Source organism: Mastacembelus armatus, chromosome 16 (assembly GCF_900324485.2).
Source record: "Mastacembelus armatus chromosome 16, fMasArm1.2, whole genome shotgun sequence".
Lineage (NCBI taxonomy): Eukaryota > Metazoa > Chordata > Actinopteri > Synbranchiformes > Mastacembelidae > Mastacembelus > Mastacembelus armatus.
This window is the reverse complement of record NC_046648.1, coordinates 18,980,041-19,002,781: the sequence shown is the minus strand read 5'-3', so window position 1 is coordinate 19,002,781 and position 22,741 is coordinate 18,980,041. Positions and strand designations below refer to the sequence as shown.

At 37.1% G+C, this 22,741-nt stretch overlaps 1 protein-coding gene across 5 annotated transcripts; it reads left to right on the top strand.

Moving 5' to 3' along the window:
• The first annotated feature begins 4,887 nt into the window (after positions 1-4,887).
• On the top strand, positions 4,888-22,644 carry inpp5b (inositol polyphosphate-5-phosphatase B). 5 transcript variants are annotated; one of them, XM_026317097.2, is made up of 23 exons: positions 4,888-5,205; positions 5,902-5,981; positions 6,200-6,297; positions 6,427-6,456; positions 6,610-6,720; positions 8,054-8,197; positions 11,079-11,169; positions 12,751-12,921; positions 14,446-14,547; positions 14,837-14,951; positions 16,958-17,074; positions 17,837-18,024; positions 18,270-18,381; positions 18,467-18,576; positions 19,032-19,167; positions 19,318-19,428; positions 19,594-19,759; positions 20,119-20,354; positions 20,452-20,559; positions 21,043-21,127; positions 21,461-21,588; positions 21,693-21,804; positions 22,224-22,644. In XM_026317097.2, the coding sequence occupies exons 1-23, from the start codon at positions 5,149-5,151 to the stop codon at positions 22,331-22,333; spliced, it is 2,718 nt and encodes a 905-aa protein (XP_026172882.1). In that variant the 5' UTR covers positions 4,888-5,148; the 3' UTR covers positions 22,334-22,644. The 5 variants fall into 5 exon arrangements, with proteins under 5 accessions (XP_026172882.1, XP_026172886.1, XP_026172884.1 ...); XM_026317101.1 differs by lacking the exons at positions 4,888-5,205; positions 5,902-5,981; positions 6,200-6,297; positions 6,427-6,456 and having other exon boundaries at positions 6,636-6,724; XM_026317099.1 differs by lacking the exons at positions 4,888-5,205; positions 5,902-5,981; positions 6,200-6,297; positions 6,427-6,456; positions 6,610-6,720 and adding an exon at positions 7,695-7,773.
• The last annotated feature ends 97 nt before the right edge of the window (positions 22,645-22,741 follow it).

Genomic DNA, 22,741 nt, shown 5'->3' with positions numbered 1-22,741 from the left:
TCATTCACTACTAAAGTCAAAATTTTCTGCCATGTTCATAATGATCAGATACTGAAGTTCATAAGAGACACATGCCTAAGTCACAAAGCAGATATTTGTTAAGGTGGAACCACTGAAACTCTGAGACTCCACTGTCCCTGTCCCAAAAGAAAAGATGTCATACTGTTGCTCTCCCATGAATATAAAGATGATACATGCACATCGGCACTGTGCAGCACTGATTTCAAGTCCGGCCAAGTAAACACATATAAATGCATGTGTGCATTATTACTATCACTTCAAAATATTTGAATTGTCAATCCATGTTAACTTAAAGCAATTTTAAGAAATGTCTGAAGTGTTTTGGAGATTAACCAGTACAGGACAAATCCATATCGCCTGATATTATGAAACATTCCTAGCTAAACTCTGTCATTTTAATTCATTTCATGTATTCTGGTTTTTGTACCCTAAAATACATACTTTTTTAAAATGCCTGGCTACACAGGTATCCTCCTCCTATTCGGACTACTTCTGCCAGCAGTATTAATGTCAGCAGAAATACCTGCCGCAGGAACCTCCACAGACACAACCTCCACAGACACAACCTCCACAGACACAACCTCCACAGACACAACCTCCACAGACACAAACTCCATCACTGCCTCAGTTGACCTGACCAGCAGCCCGACTCAAACCACAACCATACTACAAGGTACTGTAGCGCAATGATTATTATCTTACATTGACTACAACCTTCGAAGGCTCAGCATCCACCACTACCACAACCTGGCCCCTGCAACCATGCTTGAAGTGCCAGCAATACACAACACAGTCTGGCAACAACCACAGCCAATTCTGCATCAGTTTTTATCACATATACATAGAAAACAATCTATGCTACGAATTCACCAATTATTTCTGTCTGCTGTACAGCTGGCTCAGTTGCCACCAAGGCAGTCTCAGGAGCTTTACCCTCAATCCAGTCATCACAATCCACTGGTAGGGTTTTTTAAATTTTTTTTTTTTTTTATAGTTTTTTTATTATTATTATTTATGAATATTCTGATGTTTCAGTCTGTCCATGATGGAGGTATTGGCTCTAGTCCCTGCATTTCCCTGGAAAAATTACTGTTATTACTTTCTTTTTCCATATCAATGACTATGACATTCATTTTTTGCCACAGGAGACATGTCTAGTAAAGGACCCAATATGCCAAAGGCAAGTCCACCTTATTAGAGAGAAGTTTATTGTTATTATGTCCTTCCTTTAGCTTTTCTCTTTCACCCTTTTAGACTCTCATTTCTGTCATGCACATTACATTCTCTCAAATACAGATAAACTGCCCCTCATTCACCTGTAACCACTCAGACTGCTACGCAATGTACAACAGTCAGAACACCACTTCATGTCTTCCTGGTTCCTATTGTCAGGTATGGCTACAAATGACACTGAGAAACACCTGACACTCATGAAACATGTAACAAAATTATATCATGCACTGCCTTGAAATTCAATGTATGTAATTATTGACAAGCACATACAGCAAATTATAGAGCGAACATTGTATTGTATTTGTAATTGATAAAAGTAACTGAGCAGTTTGAAAGATGGAGTGTAATCCGTAACTACTAGAAGTAAAGGATAAAGGATATCTAGATGTTATTATTATCAGTCACATTTGTAAAAAAAAAAAAAAAGTGAAGGAAATTAAAATCTCACATCTAACATTTCATTCTACTATGAATCAGCTGATGAAGCAGAAGAATATGTTACACAGTGTTGGTTGCAGTGCCTTTTGTGGTGATAGCTGCATCAATGCTACTCAGACCAACTGTTCTATGGCCTGCTGTAATTCTACTGGCTGTCTCAATAGCACTTTTGCATCCATGGAGATGATGACACCTACAGGTAAGCACACCCCTCTTGCATAACTATCAAAGATTTATCTTGTCATAATTACACTATCCTACAAATGTTAAGATTTTATCATAATCAAGTCAAGGCTACATAATTACAGATCTTTACCTTTAGTCTTAGGTTTGCAATTTCTCTAATATTTTACTTCTTCCCACATGATTTTATGAATGGCAGCCACAACAACAAAGGCAGCAACAACCACCACAGCTGTGGCCACCAATCCACAAACAGCAAACAATGTAAGGACGTATGGCTGCATGTTTGAATGTACCTGTATATGAGTAACAATAAGGTAGTTACATTATATATATCATCAAATTCTGTTCATCGTCATGGTTGTCTCGTCTCAGCTTGGATTTCAGTTCAAGCAGAAATTGCCGTTGTATCTGACTTGTGACAGCCATCAGTGTGTATTATAAAAAACAATGGTATGCAAGCAAGGTTGTTACATTAGGTATTACTTATTTAATATTTTAATGGCAGTCGTCATCCTTTCTTCTCCTTGTTTTTTATTTTTTTTGCAGGGAAACAAATGCCATAAAGGTGTATGCACTGACAACGACTGCTACACCAGTTTTAAAAATGATATTCAAACATGCTCCTCCTCAGAGAAACACTGTCAGGTGAGAACTCCCTAAAATAATGACAAACATTTTACCATCATCTATAATTATAATGCAATTTTGAACTGATTCAAATGTTTCGCCATCTGGAGCCAGGTTCGTTTTGTTCAGTTTTTGATAAGTTATCAGAAAAAGTCACTATTTATAAATACAGTTGTACCAGAAAACAAAAGACATCAGTTATCATAAAGTTTCTTTATTTGTAAAGTGATTTAACCACTGCTATTTTTTGTGTTTCTTTTCCTGTCTGTATAGACCAATGTAAGTCACTAAAATATTTTATTTTTTTAAAATGAGATGTTGAGTAACGGTCAAGCATCAGTAATTTCAACTGTTTCTTTATATTATATATTTATAAAACATGCTCTGTGTTTTCACGGACGACTGGACAGACTCCAGAGGGTTTTAACATTTAAATATCTCAGTCTGATACTTAGGCTTTTAACCTCTGGTAGGTTTTGCTCTGTTCTTTCTTACAAACAATTACCTTTGCAGCTGAAAAAGGAGACCGTAAATTCCAAGGTGCAGTGGACAGCAGGTTGCATCGCCAACTGTTCTGTTGAAATCCCATGCAAGACCTCTACACAACCTCCATGTCATCTGGAGTGCTGCAACGCCACTCTGACCTCCTGCCTGTGGTTAAATGGCACACTTAATTTCCCTTCCTTTGCCACAAGAGGTCCTTATCTTCACCCAGAATTGATTGCTTGCTTACTTGGCCTGTTTATCATCAATTTAATGTTGTGAGTGATTGAGTATGAACTTGCTCAGCCACTATGGGTCATTAGATAACCAAATCTTTGTGTAACTCCCAGGCCCTCCAGAAATAAAGCTTAGCAGTGCATAAGTTAGTACGATCTCTATCATACAGATAGTCATATGTGTACTGTATATATACTGTATGTATGGAATTATATAAAGCTTCAGTTACATTATTGATTTTTTTTTTTTTTTACTAAACCTTCCCAATAACATTTTATCTCTGGTTCAGGACGAATAAAAAACAGCTTTGAACAGTATTCCTAAACAAAAAATAATAATAATAATACATCAACTTTTAACAAGAATTAAAAAAAAAAACAAGAGAGAAACTTGCCTTTAAAAGTAACATAATTATATTTTAAAACAAACTTTATTTTCAGTGGAATTTTAAGAAATTATTTTTAAATTGCTAAACATATTTATTTGAGCCATGACCTTGCCCATAACTGTCACTGAATCCAGGTGCTTTCTTCTTAAAGAAAGCCAAAAATACTTTACGTTTGTGTCTTCCCACTTCAAATCGATTGTACCCAAAGTTTAATTTTCAATGGGTGAGACAGCCTAAACATAGCCTTTCTGTTGATGTGGCTATAAATAATTTATTACCAAAACAGCTTCCTAAATTAGCATCTCTTCCAGCCATTCCGAGAGTAATACAGTGACTCTATATGCACTTTATGAAACACAAACATTGAGCTGTTTCTGGGTGTTGTGAAGGTTTGCTGAAGCATATATGTGGCTGTAATTATAATGACACATGCAGTTCAGGTTTCTTTTGTCCAATATTTCTGTGAATTCTGAGTTGGCTGTCTATACTGTGTGGTTTACACATGACCCTGGATGTCTGTGTGGTTTACAAGTATATTTTATGGTTAATAGTGTCATGTAAATGTTGAAATCAGAATTTGCCAATTTATTTTAGATTTGTGTACTAAGCTAAAAACCATATATAAGAATTATATTGATCTAGTAAAGTATATGTGTGTTGAATCTTTTTTTGATCACATCATATATTTAACAAAGCATATGTGAGTACATATACTAGTACATTATGTTTAAGCTTCTTTTACAACATTGGTAAACTTAAGAAAGTGATTCCTCACAATTGTGAGGTACTTTATTTGAGTATTTATATTTTCCACTACTTTTTACTTCTACTTCATTACATCTGAGAGGGGAAAATCGTGCTTCTTGGCGTTTGTTAATGAGAATTTAGTGTATTTTGTTATGTCTGAGCATTTGTTATGTCTGAGCATTTTTAAAGCTACATATGTTGTGGCAGTGGCACTGCTCTGTAGAGCTGCAGCATGGCTGGGTGACATTAATACAGGAGGAAGCCATGAAATATGAATTCATTTTGATAGCAACACAAGCCATGAAGCTAAACACTTTAAATCACACAGCTGACTAATATTTACAGCATGTTACAGATAACGTCTACCTTTAGTATATAAAGACAATTATTATTGAATTATTATTGTAATCAATCAAAAAGTAAAACGACAGTAAGGTCTTATTTATGAAATTGGCTTGGCCATTTATTTGATGCAGCTGAGAAGTCGCGGGATAAACTAAGACATCGTCGGACAGCCCAGATGTGACGTCACTCACGTTGATTCCGTGTCAGTGCGTGGCAGACTGGGTCAGGCTGGGCCAGCGGTGGAGGAAGGAGAAAAATCTGGATTCAAAGGGGCAGAATGTCGGATTACAAGAGGCTGCAGCAGAAGTGTCTCTCCTCCTGCTCTATACTTCGCGTTTACTTCGGAGAAAAATAAGTGGCGTACTCGGAAGCCCTCCTGGGTGTTTTCGTCAGGGAAGCCTGGGGCAGAAGTTGTCTTAGACACAGAAGTTGGCGTCTTCACCATGGACCAGTCCGTCGCAATTCAAGAAACTTTGGAAAGGGGGCAAAACTGCATCACAGTATCCTTTTGCGACGGTTTCTGGATTATATTAATACCTTGAAATGGATTGTCTGCTTCATGCTCAGTTCAAGTAACACAACTGCGTGGAAGAATGTCGTAGCCTGGAGTCAGGCCTGTACAAGCCTGTAAGGCTCTGCCATATGGCTGCCGTCTCTCTGAATAGACCTTAGTTGATCGATTTCATTTAAGGTACTTCATTTAGGACGGTGCTCCCAAAATAAAGCCCTTTCCTTAGGCTTTGACTTCCTAAGGGTCCAACATCTGTAGTAAGACCTTTCTTCCACAAGATGGCAGCTTTGTTGCATAAGCTGCTGCTGAGTTTTTGAGGCAGTGGTGAAAGGAAGACACTTCATTCGCAATCTTCGCTAGGTCATTTAAATTAGGCTATATCATCAATGAAATATACTTAAAGTATTAAAAATGCAGGTGTAATATAGAGACATAAATTTGTAGAAAATAACTTGTGTAAAACTGCCACATTGTCATAAAAACCTAAATATTTCACCATTGAATAAATAAATACTAGAGCCCGATGATGCTACTTAATAAATAGACATCAAATAAAGAACTTTTGCTACATGCCACCACTTGTTTGATATGGAAACAAAAATGTTTGTGTTCCTCGCTGTAGGCAAATCTTAAAAGAATATGAATGAAGATATTTTCACTGTATCCTTAACTAACTTGTAAACATGCTGTCCAGTGTGATGTCCTCTCTGAAAATATTACAGAAAGCAGACTGCTGGGATTGGTGGAGTCTGCAAAAGAATATGCGTAAGTTTTACTACGTAGTACATCTTAGCAATAACATCGTTTCTTTGTATAATATCATTTTGCAAGGACAATGTTATGCAGTCGATGCTAATCTTACTCACTGGCTACAAAATTGACCAGAGTTGTCTGACCTAATGACCAAAATGATATGTTATACAATATGTAAATTTCATTAAAATGATCTAATTCACATTTCTCTCCTGAAATATTTTTTTTAGAATTTTTATTTATACTCATCGAAGGATGGCTATTACTGCTGATGATGTCTCCCTGGAGGACATCGTACCCATCTCTCTTGATTTTGCTATTGTGGAAGGTGAGCAGTGTTGGACATCTCTAATAAAATGACAATAACAAAGGTCGATCAGACTGAATTATATTCTTCTGGTACAAAATAGCATGACAGTAATATCTCTGCACATTTCTGATGCTGCAATCATTTCAGTTTCCTCCCCAGAGGAGCTTGCAGTTGTGGGTGAGTTGACTTCATTATTTTCATTTTATATATATATATATATATATATATATATATATATATACATATATATATATATATATAAACAGACTATCTGATCTACCACATGAAACTGAACAACGTAAGATTTTGTTTCTTCATCTGATTCTACAGGTGCTGATACCAGGGTGAGAGTAAGCTACCAGGAAGAAGAGTTAGAGCTCAGACTTCCTTTTGGGTCTCACTCACGGCTATTCCTTAACGAGGTCATCAGGGCATGGAGTGGTAGGTCAGGCTTGAAAGACATTTTTAAATCTTTTCATGATTTCCAGTTGTCGTTGCTTTTATTCAGAGTTCTCTTGAAAACTAATGGGGATTTTTTAGAAAAAAACATTATATAATGAATAGTTTACACGATGAGTTAACTTGCAAGACACTGGCAGTGATAAAAGTGAAAGTGGATAAGTGTGAAAACTACTTTCATTCACTCATGAGAATAGTGCAAACGTGGCCCCTCAACTTTTTCTATTCTGTTTTACATCACCGATTATTTGTTTAGGTTTAGTCATTCATATCTTCAGATTTTCTTTTTTGAAGTGCAAGTGGAAGGCACCTATGTGTGAAGTGCAAATAATATGGTCTAACCATCTGTTTTAAATAAAACCTGCTCAGTCAGTCTGAAGTAATTTTGTGATTAGATTAATATTAAGTGTCAAACTGTTTTTTATTCTTACATTTTGCTATTAGTTTACTGGAAAATAAATTTAAAAAACAGATATATGATGAGAAGTGCATCTGTGAGTATTTTAGTGAATTTGGTTTATAGCATACACCAAGTTTAGAAGTATAAATTGGTGCTCTCACTGCATATGTCATTTACTTGCTGAATTTGACATGTGGCTGATAGATAAGGAAAGAGACGAGACAGAGTGAGAAGGGGTGGAGTTTGAATGTTGTACTCTGTGTTTAGTTTGTTTCTTTCATAACCAGTGTCTGCAAAAGGACAAGATGAAAACAGTTTAAATAACATGCTACTTCCGCTTCAATACATCTCTTGAATGACTTTTTACTTTTTGGATCCTGTTAAACCAGTTGATGGGTTGACAGAACATCTGCTTTGTTAGGAATGTGTCACTTTTGCCACTGGCTCACTATTTTTCACAGTGGAAACCGCATGTGAACATGGACAAAGACTGATATGTTGCCTCTGTTATATTGTTCGTGGCACTGATCCACATAGGCTTTTAACCTAGTGAGGAATACTAATACTAATGATGGAAAGACTAAATGACTTGCCAAACATTGTTTTTAAAAGGAAGAGTGATACAAATGGTAAAGGTAAGAAGATACAAGTGTGGTTTTATTTTTTAGTGCATTGCAGCATGTATAACATGTATAATTTATATGCAAGGCAGGCTAAATGTGGAGGTGGACAATACAGACAAGACACCTATGAAAGAGCATGAAACGTAAAACTGAACTCCATTTGAATAAATAAGCATCCTTGTTTACCTATAATTGTTGTTGCTATAGCGTCTGTAGTTTTGCCAGAAAATACATCAGCAGTGTTTTCCAAACTTATTCTAATTCTCATGCTCTCTTCATCTGCCTCTCCCAGATGTTTGCAAGTCTCCTACGCAGCTACCCAAGTTTGAATGGATCAGTAAGTACAATAACGCTGCCAGAGGCCAGGGTGTTGTCAAACAGGCCCTCCCCCCACTCAGCGCAACGCTCTCCAAACTAAACCACCACCGGAAAATGGGTTTGTCATCTCGCTCTCTCTCCATCTTTTGTTTTTTTTTTTTTTTTTTTGTACAAGTTGACAGCCAGCATTGCCAATACATTTCACTTTATGAAAATAACTAATTACAATAATTAAATAGATAAATACGTTTTTAGAACACTTTACAATGTGTTTACTATAAAATGTTTTTAAAAAAAAATACCAGGCTATTTCATGCATATCACATACAACAGTATATTTGGACCTGCCAGACATATGTCATCAGTATGGCTATTATAGAGTGGTTTAATAAGCTTTCTTTCCTTGAATTATTTTATCTGTCCTCTAAAGTGCACGACCTTACCTTCCTAATGTATTGTTTACGTGATGTACTGTAGCGTTTTTTGCTTGCAGTGTCTGCAGAGTTCCTGCAGCAGGGCGGAGGAAACTCCTCCTACTATAACGTTAGCATGGGCAGGTCTGAGACAGATTGGAAATTGCTCTTCTGCACAGAATGCGTGGGAGCGGCTCAGGGAGATGTCTAGGGTGGTGAGAGACTCTGGTATGATAAATATTCTTCCACTTGTTTATATTTGAGCTGGTGAAAAGGAAACGCCGTTGCGTCGAACCTTGGCAGTCATTCTGCTATGAATAGTTAGCTTCTTAGCACATGCTAGCGAGTAGTAGCAGTTCTTATTTCAAATGCGCTAACCAACTATAGCAAGGTTAGCTGGAGGGAAAGGTTTCATTAGGTGGACCAGGGGTTAAATCTAAGTAAAATTAGCTTCTTAACCATCTGATGCTGCCACAAATACCTGCTTTCAGTGTTGGCCTCATTGAATAAGGAAACTGGTGACGGCTAACCTTGGACTATGCTAAATGCAGGTGTTTCTAAATGCAGTGGTCTCTGATCATACTGTCGTGTTGTAATAACGTGTTTTTATAGATGCAGAATTGTGTCACTCATTGAGGCGCTGTTGTGAGAATTACATCATAGAAGTACACCATAAAGATAAGTTGTGTAACTGAACCTTGTGCACTTGTAGTTGAAAAGCTTTGACTGTTTTAATATGGAAGAATCAGACATTTGACAGGATATAACTGCTTGAACTTTATGCTGACTTAAGATCAACCGCAGATAAAGAGACATATGCCTGTGAAACTGCAGTTAGATTTCATGCAACTCCCTCTGTGGTGTTTGAATGTGTAGCTGAGCCCACTAACTGGTTGAGAGTACTAAAGCCTGTGCAGGAATTATGCCATGTAACAACTGCACTACTTACACACAGGACCCTCACAAGGCCTCATTCAGGTGCTTGTTGGAAACAGTTGCAGTATTGCTCAGGGTGAGTTAATAGTGTTGAATGATGGATTAAGAATATTACAGAAAGTAGAAAGTGTTACTGTGAAAATATGCCACAAAGCAACACATTGTGTCATAAACAGCTTTTAGCAAAGCAAACTGAACCATCAATGTTCATTTTTGTTCTTGTTTTGCACCGTCATGTAATTTTTATGAGAAGGAGCTGTTTTATACAATCTTTACAGTAAAATACACTAAAATGATCAGTGCAGACTACAACACATCTCTGATGGGGATCGTTGTATGAGTCTTTCTTGAAAACCATGAAACTTAGAAGCTAACTCAGAAAACCCTTGAGGCAGTTTAACAGTTGCATGTAAATGTGTGCTCAAGGAGTCATTTCAGTTTGGTGGAGGTTTTCTGAGTCAAATAAAGGCCATATTTTACTTTCCCCGTTCAAACAACCATTTGTGTCACTAGTTTTAAATTAAAAAAGAGACTGTTTATTTAAATGTCTGCTTATAGTTGGGTTTGCATATCCTTTTTTGTTCCTTTTTCATTTTTTTGCTTTGTTTTCCACAGTGCAGCAGACAGCATATGCATTCGTGGCATTCTGTCAGACTTTGCTAAAATGAGCACTAGTTCTTCTTTCAGTAAAGTTGAATTGTGTAGAACATCTTCTCTCTAAAGCAAAGATGTATCCAAATATGATGTATGCCAACTATGGCAATAATTAGCAGTAAAGATTAAGCCTTTGGTATACATCCTGTTTGGATTGGCAGAGCATTGTCAGAGAGGTTCTGACTTATTTTTGCCATAAGTAGTTTCTTTTAACTTCTTGTTTCTATTTTCTTACCTCACTGACCTTGTTTTAAAAGCTGCTGTATATTGCTGGTAGTAGCAGTGCTGTTGATATCCATGTCCAGTCAGTTAATGTTAATGTTGTTTTGTGTTGAATGCTGCACAAAACCATTCAAAAGCAAATGTATTACAGATAGCCTTGGTGGTTATGTGCACCCTTAACATAGCCAGCCATAACTTTGTAGAGATTCATTTCCTGCTCAAAGAACCGGCCTTTTCCTTTCAGAGGAGCTAGCCGTGGTCTCTGCCAAGCTGCAGGAGACAGGGGCCATGCTGTCTCATACTTCACACTCGCCCTTTAAAGCTAGCTACTTAGGATGCAGTAACTGTAACCAACTCCAAAAGCCAGCCTCAGTACCAAAATAACTGAGCCCCGACTTGGCACTGACTTGCTGTATTTGTGTTTAATTCTTAGTCACAATTAACTCTAATTCATTCTTCATATTAGTTCTTAAAGGATCATTGTAAGGGTTTGCTCAGGAATGGGTTCTGTCTCATTACACGAAGTTGTCCTACTAGGCTGTACCTCGGGCAAATGTTAAGACTGTTGATGGGATGGTTTCAGTAACTGTCAAGAAACCGTTAACACCTAATTCTAACTAACAACCTGAAAACAGAACATTATTTTGCTGTAAAAAGGGCAGGCACTCTGCAACTACAATAAAGTGCTGCCCTTTGTGTTTCGTTATTGTGAACAAGTAAACTAAAGAACCATTTTGTCAAAATTTCCTTTTCTCTCCTGCTCTTTCCAAACAGAGAAACCATCAGACAAAAAGGGAAGTTTAGAAAGGGAAAAAGCATCTAATAGTGCCACACAGAAGTCCAGAGTGTATCTGAGCCAAGAGAGGTAAGGCTTTTATATTAATTTACATGGTGGAGCTCTCAAACTCAACTCTTTATATGGCTCTATATTTGACTAATGTGAGTCTGCATTGTAACTGTACTGTAACTTATCAATAGCTACCATGAAGTAAGCATAAACATAATTCACATTTTTTTATTGTCAATAAATTCTACAAAAATTTCCATCAAGTATGCTTTCACAAGGTAGATCATGTTTAACCCTTTGTAGACTATTGTCACAAATTCGCCTCAAACTGCTTCCAGTCTGAATACAGCCGAGATGAAAAAAAAAAAAAACCCAAACAATTTATATTTTTAATATTAGTGTAAATAAATTTAGGCAGTAACGGGTTAAAAGTGGAATTACACATTCAAACGTGCAAGTGTATAAAAAAAGCTGAAGTACAGCTTTACACCAGGTATGGATATGCCTTTGAGTGTTTACTTTATTTAAAGTAGTTGAGTTTTGTTCAGTTCATTTGTTTGATCTGGAAGCCTCTGCTGCCACACTTGAATGTATTTCTATATTCTAAGATGGAGTTAAATTACAGCATATTCCTGGAAGATTACAGTGTATTACATTTCTGTATCTTCCCTCAGCCTAATTCTATACTGACAACATGGAATTAGAGCTTTAGTCTTTGGCCTGGGTTCCTGCTCTCTGTATGGCAGTCTGCAGTGTTAAGAGCAGTGTAATGTCTCTGTCAATAATTTTGCTTCTAGCTTTTAGGAGAGATGTTACTTGATGTAATTAGGTCAGTGAATATCTATGGAGCCAATTCGATGTCTTCAGGTTTTGGAATTGTAAATAAAATTTGGCATTGAAAAAAGAAGCATTGGCATTGAAAATAAAGTTTTGGCATTGTAAATAAAGTTTGGCATTGAAAAAAGAAGCATTGGCATTGAAAAATAAAGTTTGGCATTGAAAAAAAGAAGCATTAAATGGGCATTAAAAATATATTTTATTTTTGTATCTTTTTGCATTATGGTGTGTTTTTCAGTGATAATCTTTTGATACTTTTTTTTTGATGACGTTCTTTCTTGTATGATGCCACTCCTTTTCTTTTTTTTTTTTTTTTTTTTTTACAATGCCAGTAACTGTTTTTTAGTTCCAACTTTCTGACCCCTTTTTGATGTGGAGGGTAGGGAGCTTCAAAGGGAGGGACTATGAGACCATGATTTAAATATCATTTGCATACCACGGTCAGCAAAAAAAAAAACTAACGTCATCGAAAAAAAGTTGTCATTGAAAAAAAAAACAGGAAGTATAAAAAGATTATCACTGAAAACACACCATAATGCAAAAAGATACAAAAATAAAATATTTTTAATTACCATTTGCAAAAAAGGTTTCAATGTCAGAGCTTCTTTTTTTCAATGCCAGAACTTTATTTTCAATGCCAAAACTTAAAGATATCAAATTGGCTTCATAAATATCCTTAAAGTATATAGTATGTGAATAGAAACATTAAAACAACTCACACCAAATGCACAGAATATGATGATCCTGATACTTACACCCTCTGAAATGACAAAATTACTGTGTCCTGTGTCTAACTGTTGTTTCTTCTCGCCTGATGTACAGTCAGGGCATCTCCAGTCGAGAGGGCCGGGATGACCTGGTGCGCTCCTCCAGCCACACCCCATCTAACAAGGCTCAGATACTGACCATGCCGCAGTTCGGCCTGCGTGACAACCTTATCAAGTGTGAGTTGCTGAAGAATGAGGACCTTTACACATACCTAGAGCACTTCAGGTATGTTACCTTTAACTGAATGTAAGTTTTGATGTGTTTCCAAACTGTATGTGTTCTTGGGAGACTGGTGCAGGACCTCTAAGGTAGCTTTATGTGATCTTCATACAGACGAATAACACATTAACATCGTCATAGAAAATCAAAATTTTTTTCACTTCCTTGATGCAGTATGTTGATTATCTGGGTGGGGCTGTAGGTGCTTTCATACACTGCTTAAGCTAATCTAGAATTGTGTGCGAGTGTCTTCCACTCTTCTTTTTTCTTTTTTTGCTGAATTAGAACAGTATAGGAAACTCTGTATTGTGGCATTTAGAACCAGGAAACCACTTCTCATACTGAATTATAGAAATATGTATCTAATCTCTACATAGAAAACTTCTGAAAAGATTTATGATACAAGAATGTTTTCTGTTCATGCAGTGTAAAATTACATTGCAAGACCTACTAACTTTAAAGACGGTAGCATATACATACATAATATCCAGCTTCTATTTTTTGTCAGGCTTTGAATTTAGGAGGCATGTTAAGACATTTGATAAAGTATATTAACACACTAATGTGTCCAGTTTTGTTGAGCTCTACTCTTCTGGTCTGTTAAGAAACTAAAACAGTTTCTGAAAGTTGTTGAAATAACAGTTTGTACACAGACAGGGTTTGGATCCTAGAAGTGTTATGTAAAAAGTATGAGTCAACATCTGTGGGTTTGTGTTTCTGTGTACTTGGTTCTTTGCTAAATTAAGCACCACTGCTTCAGATGCTGTCTAGAAATGTGCCAAGATAACACTGCCTTATGCACTGTACCTCCGGTTGTTGCTGTTCATCTCTTCTTATTTTTTGTAGTTGCTAATGTTCAAGCAATTGCCTAGACATTTTTGGTTGGTTTAGAGGATAGCATGTTTCCCTCCTTCCAAGAAGGTCCTGTGTTGCATTCTAAGCCTTGTTCCTTTGTATGATGAAATTATAGATACAGGTTTCTTTGGGAGGGTATGATTTTCTCCCACACACCAGACACACAGCTCACATCAATCGGGAACTTTAAATTATCAGAAAGTGTGAGACTGAATGTGTTTGTGTTAGTCATATGACCTATTTGCAATCTCTCCAGAGTGTTTCCCTACCTTAAACTATGCCTGTATCAACCTGAAAGGCATTTTTTTTATGTATACCTAAAAACTTAGGAAAACAGGAGTCTAAGATTTTCTGCTGTAATTAACTAAGGCCGTCATTGCAAAGATCTTTGTGCACTTCCTGCGTTTGAGCACAAGCAGAGCGGCAGCTGCCATGAAGGTCATAGGAGTGGGCCTTTGAATGGAAGGAAGCTGGTTTTCAATCTGGACCTGCAGAATAAATCTCAATAGGGATATAAATTACAAGGGCATGTCCCTCTCACAATTTCTCACAGTTAAGATGCCCTTCAGAAAAGCACTTAAGTTTCAGTGGGGCTGCTCAACAGATAAGTTGCAGTAATTGTTCAAACATTGTTATTGCATTCCTCTTCTTTGTCTCTGTCCTGTTCTGTTTCAGCTTTTTCCTTGGTACATACAACGTGAATGGACAGACACCAAAGGAAAGTCTCCATCCTTGGCTCAGCTGCACTCCCGACCCTCCCGATGTGTACTGCGTGGGGTAAGCCACATTCATCCTGCTGGAGAGTAGCTGCAATTTTTTGCTTCATCCCATTAACCAGACAGACATATATTGTTGAAACCTCTCACAGATGTGTATAGCCATTGATCCTGTTTTAAGTAGGAGAACATGCCCACCCACAGATTAAGCACTCCAGTCCACAAATTCTACTTGTTTCACTTTGCTACTTTTCATACTAAAAAGTGAAAAGTTTAGTGAATACCACAAACTTTAAGTGGAAAGTGGAAATTCAACTTTCTGACTTTATACCAATTGTCCTTCATCATAGTTTCCAGGAACTTGACCTCAGCAAAGAGGCTTTCTTCTTCAATGACACCCCCAAAGAGCTGGAGTGGACAAAGGCTGTGTTTGAGGCCTTGCATCCTGATGCCAAGTATGCTTTAGTAAGAAAGTCTTTTTCTTTAATATGGTTTTGCTGGACCCACAAATGTTATAGGCCAGTGCACTATATACCTTTCAGAGGGTGGTTAGCTCTTTTCAAAATGAAAGCTACCATATTTTCCAGACTGTAAGTCGCACCAGAATATTTATCGCTTTTAGCAAAAATAGCCTGTTGAACAGAAAGAAATATAAGTTGCTTCGATGTATAGTCACATTTCTGATTATAGTCTAAATTAGCCTACGAAAAATAAACGTAATAAAAAGGGAAAAAGCATAAAACATGTAGAAATGCATTACCAAATTCATTCATCCATGTAAAATAATGTTAAATTGCCAGCATCGGGGGGAAAGATGAAGCGGCATGTCCTCTCTCGGGTTGCCTAAACGCCAACATTCACTCCTAACTTTGTTTCTACAAAACTTTCAGCTGCATACTTTACTTGCTGCCTGAAATCTGCAGTATGCTCTTTCTTTTGGGTGGCAGTTTCAGTTGTTACACTAGAAGTTAAAGCAACGCTATGTAGTTTTTCAACCTTAAAATAATGTCTCTGAAATAATATCAGTGGTAGAACAACTCTTAACCAGACGAATTCTACTGCAGCTGCGGCCTCACATCAGCTGCAACAGCACTGTGCAACTTTTGTGATCTGGTAGGATCACTCGGCCACCCCATTTGCTAGATTAGCGGAAGAGTGCGTCCTGCTTTATGGCATACATCACGTTTTACCTGTAGCCTGGGTGTAGTTAGCCAGCAGCTAACTATAAGATGAAATGATCTAACGGAGAAGAAACCAAAGAGGGTTTTGCTGGAGGGAGCAAAGAAAAGAGAGAGTGAGTGATCGGACACGAACCCGAACACGAATCAATATCGGATTGGCTTACACTCTGGATTCACTGGTTCTGACAGCCAAGTCAACAAATTCACGTGTATTGTGCTGCCCACGGGGAAGCTTATACGACACTGGTAACAGACAACTGCGCTTCTCAGTCAGATCGGGGAAGCCGTGAGCAAAAGTTTCATAGTTTCTATAGAATCAAGAGTGCCTGAGTACATTCTAACGCTAGTGACTGCTTGACATAATGACAGTAAATTAACACATATAAGTTGCTTCACTATATAAGTCACAGGACAAGTCAGAGTATTAAAAAAAAAGTGTGACTTATAGTCCAGAAAATATGGCAGTAGCAAATACAACTTTTTCCAGTTACACTTGAAACTGTGTTTGAAATTGTTTTTGTATGAAAGTACAGTGAACTTCATGCAGTGTCTCTTGCCATAGTACCTTTCTACATAACACTATGTCATATTACGTAGACGAAGATACAGCATATTGCTAAGACGGTGATATCAGTGATATCCCTTTTAGTTTGATGAGCTTAGTCAGGCCTCACATGGAGCTACTTTTTGCTATTGTTCTTCTCCTTTTTTGCCTTCATCAACTTCCCTTTTCTCAGAGTGCTTATTCTATCTTATTAACTTCCTCTTTTTTGGATTGGCTGCATTCTTCTAGCCATCTCAGGGTTTACAGGATGTCTGTAAGTTTTCAAGCAAAATGGTGCGTCATTTCTTCAGTTACTGTCAGTACTGTGACTGATGCACACTTGACTGTTCTGTAACTAATACTGCATGAGCTAAAAATAAAGGTTTTACATTAATATGTTTATGTTAATTAATGCAGGATTGACCAGGAGGTTTCACAATTTTGCTTCTTTCCATGCACACCTACTTTGTCTCCTGGGATGTTCTTTTCAGTTTCATGTTTTCTTGCGATAAGACAGTAGGTTGCTCTAAATATTATTGTTCTTAGTTATGGCAGTTGGAAAGTAGTTAATGTTGCTATAAGCATCAAACACTACATTAAACCACTTTTGAGCCTGTATCAGGGTCATTTTGTGCTGTGACTATCTTTTAAACATCCAGAAAATTTGCATGTTAGTTGCTCTGTGTATTGTTTTGCGTCAACTCCTTCTACTGTATAAACTGTTGTTTACCTGTCCTCTGCTACAGGTGAGGTTGGTGCGTCTGGTGGGCATCATGTTGATCTTCTATGTAAAGAAGGAACATGCAGAGTTTATCTCTGAGGTGGAGGCTGAAACTGTAGGCACTGGCATCATGGGAAGGATGGTGAGGACTGTTGGTTACGTTTTATGATTTGCTCCCTCTGACCTTGTTTTGTCAGTCAGTAGAATATACAATTAAATAATAAAAAACAAAATATTTGAAATGTATCAGACTCCTCGCCATCATGTACCAAAAACGTCTGAGTTGATTTTTAAAAAGAAACTGAATACTGTTTAGGGCTGATTCAGCTTGCAGTAACTTCATGTAGTGTAATGTCAACTGGCATCATCTTCAGCCACATACATTAAATGCTTTGCATTCTGTCAGATTAAAATGCATTAATTATGACACACAAACACTGAATAAATGTTACCTTATTGCAGCAAAATGTAAAAAAAACTGAGCCACTGTTTTAAGCCTTTTGTCTTTCTTCCTTTATTGATCCATTAGCTACACCCAGCCGCTCCAATTTTATTATTCATGCAGTGTTGCAGAATAGGTTATTCTTGTCTCTCATGCAGCGATGCTTGCTTAGCAGTCCCTGCAATGTTGAGCAGATGGATATCTGGTGACCAGTGAGAGCTCAGTCCTTTCCTGCAGTAATGAGAGACTGGTTTATGTTCAGCACCACAATACATCTGAAACTTAGTGGTTGTCAAATTCTTAGTATCAGATTATTATCAGACAAAAGAGCATTTACAGCTGTATATAATCAGAATCGTCTTTTTTTTCTTCCAAGCCTGTTTGCCATGACATTTAGTTGTGCTGCTTATATGAGTCTGACTTGATTTCTCTTTGCTCCTTCAATTTCTCACTGACTTGCAGGGAAACAAGGGTGCTGTGGCAATTCGTTTTCGCTTCCACAACTCTGATATCTGTGTGGTCAACTCTCACCTAGCTGCGCACGTCGAAGAGTATGAAAGACGTAATCAAGACTACAAGGACATTTGCAGCCGTTTACAGTTTCGACAGCTTGACCTTACCCAGCCTCCACTCAACATCATGAAGCACAAGTATGAACCACTGATGTATTTTACAGTTATAATGTATGTGTGGATATAATGATATAAACTTATTAAAATGCTAATATAGGTATTATACCAATAGCTCAGTGCACTTAGTTGACTTAACATTTTCCCTACAACTTGCCTTTCTACCAATCCAGAAATGTTTGTATTTATGTTTAGGATAAGTATACTGTTTTTGATTCAGTGCTATGATTCTTCTTCTATTGTTTTGTTTTTTTTTCCTTCATCAGTGTGGTTTTATGGCTCGGGGATCTTAACTACAGAATCAGTGACCTTGATGTAGACGATGTGAAGGAACTAATCAACAAGAAGGACTTTGAAACGCTGCACAATTATGACCAGGTAGTATCAACAACGGTCTTCCCTTTTTGCTATTTACTTATTGCTCTTGTTTATGATGATACTTAGAAGTGCATGTAATCCTCAGCTCAAGAGACAGATCGATAAGGAGGCTGTTTTTGATGGCTTTATGGAAGGACAGATTCATTTCCAGCCTACTTACAAATATGACACTGGCTCTGACCAATGGGATACAAGGTAATCACATAAGAAGACCTAACAATGGAAAGCAAAATGGGACATTGCTTTTAAGGAGATCAGTTAAACTGATCATGTTATCACATTTTTTGCAATGCACCCAGAGCAATTCAGCTCAACCCTAATATGTTTCACAGTTTACGTATTTCTTTGCAACTCCAGCATTGTTTGAGGTTTTACATAAGCTTGATAGGCTAGTTGCAAACATCTTTTCATTTAATTGGTGCTATCTCTAACATATCGCTAACATTTTTGTAAATGTTCTACTGTGTTACATAGCAGAACATGTCACGTTACAACGTGTCACATTGTAATGTGACTGTTTATCCTATCACATTGTAATGTGACACGTCTTAGGAGCTGTGACCTATTCGTGTTTGTGCCTTTAACACTTTGTATAAACAGTGTAACAAATGCACTTGGGAATTAATATCCTTTATTTTTTCTCCATGTAGTGAAAAATGTCGTGTACCTGCTTGGTGTGACCGTATCTTGTGGAAAGGACAGAACGTCCAGCAAAGCTTTTATCAGAGTCATATGGCTCTGAAGACTAGTGACCACAAACCAGTCAGTTCCCTGCTTGTTATTGGGGTAAGTGAATCGGTCAACATTTTTTCATTAAGTTTGAAACAGATACAGTTGTCATCCTTCAGATATCTATATATAGGAATCAAAAGAGGTCAGAGGACCTGATAATATTGTATTGTCTTTTTTTCCTTTGACTTCCTACTGTATGTTCAGATCAAAAGAATAAATGCGGAGGCCTATAAGAAGACTTTTGAAGAAATTGTGCGCAATATTGACAAAATGGAGAATGAGTGTATTCCATCTGTAACCTTGTCTAAGCGAGAGGTAAAATTTCCTGCCCTTTTTGGGCTTTTTACAGTGTTACAATGTGAAGGAAGAATTTAATCTTGGGCTTAATGCACATATTTAAAGTATATAATCACATGCCCTTTTTTTTTTTTTTTTTTTTTTTTTTTGTCTTTGCTCATGAATCCTTCCCTCTTTTTTCAGTTTCACTTTAAGGATATAAAGTTCATGCAGCATCAGGCAGAGACACTGAGCCTCTTGAATGATGGACAGGTCCCATGTCAGTTTGAGTTTATCCAGAAGCCGAATGAACCCACATACTGCAAACCCTGGCTCACAGCCAACCCACCAAAAGGCTTCCTCGCTCAGGGTAAGGAGAACATACAGTCACTGATTTATGTAGCCATCACAGATGTCCTTTTCATAAAGCATCAGTCTCTGCCTTTATGTTTTATAAATTAAATACACCATGAGCTGCCAGGCCTTACTGCTTAGAATGGGAGATCTGTTTGATATAGATTTACAATGGTGTAGTCTTTTTGTAAGCAAGATGAAGATGAGATCATGTTTGTCTTGGTGCTTTATAAATCCTCAAACAATACTGGCTTAATAAGTGCTTGTAGTGACATTAGTACTGCATAACTGATTGGGACAGCAGGCATCAGTTTCTGAATCATAACAGTTGAGTCACCCTTAAGTGTGTGTGTGCGCTTCTCTCTTAAAATCTAGGTGGTTCTGTGGACATTGACCTGGAGGTTTTCGTAAACCGCTCTACAGCACCTGAACTTAACTTTGGCAAGCAGCAGATCGAAGACATCCTAGTACTTCACTTGGAGCGTGGGAAGGACTACTTCATCTCTGTGACAGGAAACTATCTGCCCAGCTGCTACGGCACATCCATCCAGTTATTGTGTCAGTTAAGGGAGCCCATCCAGGACATGCCGCAAGAGACCCTCCATAAACTGGTTAGTGCTCTCGTAATGGTAATAATGTTCCAGATTTAAAGTTAACGCACAGTTTAGTCAATTTTGACCAAACTGCTGTGTTTGTTTTCTTCATCAGGCGGAAGTGTCTGAAGTTGGGAATGCAGTATATGCTGAAAAGTCTCTAGACATTCCTAAAGAACTCTGGATGATGGTGGATCACTTGTTTCGCAGTGCAATTAAACAGGTCAGAACATTTGATGATGATCCTTCTATTACTGAGCTATAATAAAATCAAAGCATACTATACTCCTATTTAGTTTTTCTTGTGTACAGATATTTATTCTTAAAGTGAATTATGTAGTTCTTCGCTCCCACCCCGCTTTTGTGTCTTTCTTTTAAAATTCAATAAGGAATTGATTTGATTTCCTACTTTAGGAATTAAGCTACAGAAAAAGTTGCGAAGTCTTAAGGAGTTTTCTTGCCAGCCAAGTAGCTTTGTCGCCTCTGCACTTGATTCTGTGATGGAAATTAATCTTGATTTTCAAAGGCTTTGGTACAGGGGATTTAAAATTGTGATTGTGTTTTAAAGTTTAATTAAGGTGAAGTACATTGCATTTCCACTGCACTTTTTAGTCCAAGTGTACCTGTTCATATGTTAGCTGCTTTAATTTATATATTTATGTTCTTTAAGACCACAGTCTCAGCATGTATTGCTTTCCATTTGCAGGAAGATATATTTCAGCAACCTGGGCTCCGCAGTGAATTTGCAGAAATAAGGGACTGTCTTGACACTGGCATGCCAGATTCTCTTCGTATCCTTTGGTGCAGCAACATTTTTTAACCCTAAAAATATTTTTAAAATTGATAGTGTACTTCAAAGATATTTTACACTGAGTTGGAAATAAAAGTATTAGTCATAGTTGTTTCATTTCAGATGCAGTACACTTCAATACTGAGCCAGTTAAACAAAATGTGCCACTTTTCAAATACTACATTGTATTTTAAAATCTGTCAGATGGTTAACTTGGCCCTTTAAATGATTCATGGTACTTAACAGTATATTTGATTTTTATTCTTGCACCCACTACATTTCAAAGCATGCAAAATTTATTCCAGAGTTATGCCCTTGACTCTTTGATGTGTAGCGGGCAGTAACCACTCAGTGGCTGAGGCCTTGCTTCTCTTCCTAGATGCCCTCCCAGAACCTGTGGTTCCCTACTGCTTTTACCAGCAGTGCCTAGAAAGCTGTTCCAATGCCAGTCAGTGTGAGAAAGTGAGTGAGCCAAACTGCAGTCACTATTAATTTAATTCAAGATATGGTTAACTACAAAAATTAATCTCTCTTTGTTTAATAATGTTAAATTATATTCTCTTCAGATTATTTCCAAGCTACCTCAGTGCCACCAAAATGTGTTCCGATATTTAGCTGCCTTTCTCCGTGAGCTATTGAAGAATTCTGATAGCAATCGATTAGATGTCAACATCCTGGGTAAGAAAATATGTGTATTGGCTTTATTATCATTAGCTGTTGAATTATGCTGTAATCATCATGTTGACTATCTGAAGAGAAACTAAGAAATAAATCTTGAAAGTGAAAATGAGTGAAAAATTATTTTTAATAGTGTGCTCTCTGACTGTTTTTCATTAGTCTTTTCATTACTCAAAGCAGTTTGTGTAAAAGAAAATGTATGGTCTCCCAACCTGCCTTGGATATTATAATATAATTAAAATTAGTTATTGTGACATCTAAATGTAATTATTTCACATCTTTTACTACATTCAATTTGTGCTTGCCTTTTCTGTCACCTTGTCTTAAAACATGCCACAAATGAAACTACATTTCAGTAAAAGAATCTAACCTTCCTATTATATTATGCAATATGAATCATTTATTTTCTTTCTCCGTAGCCACCATTTTTGCCTCCTTGCTACTGAGATCACCTACCAAACAGGATTTAGCAGAAAAGAGGAGGACGCAGGAGTTCTTTCAGCACTTCTTGACCCAAGGCTCTGCCTAGATGGAGGATATCTGCCTCTTGTAAATCATGCTGAATCTGAACACTAAAAATGTACAGCCCAGTATTAGAAAAAAAATATGATTTATTCTTAGATGGTTCTTTGTATAGATATCTAGTGTAATGATAGTGACAGTTCTTACCTGTTTGTTTCAGATCAGTTTATTTGTTCACAGACAGTTCATGTTATATCTTTGAACATCTGTAGAGACCAAACAATTTTAATGTATACATTTTATTTAAAAGAAAATTTGTATTTTAATGTTTCTGATCTCAATAGGATATTGTTTTATATATAAAAATATTGGAAGCAAGATCTGTGTCATTGGTGATTTTCCATGTTGTCAATCACAAGCAAAGAAATTAACAGCAAATGTTTAGTTTTCTCATAACGCGAGATTACACTTTATT

Excerpts from the sequence above, each read along its gene's own strand:
- inpp5b (XM_026317097.2), top strand. The coding sequence starts at position 5,149 with ATGGACCAGTCCGTCGCAATTCAAGAAACTTTGGAAAGGGGGCAAAAC. Across the intron at positions 17,075-17,836 it reads CTGGCATCATGGGAAGGATG|GGAAACAAGGGTGCTGTGGC; the intron begins GTGAGGACTGTT and ends ACTGACTTGCAG. Across the intron at positions 20,560-21,042 it reads TTCGCAGTGCAATTAAACAG|GAAGATATATTTCAGCAACC; the intron begins GTCAGAACATTT and ends TTCCATTTGCAG.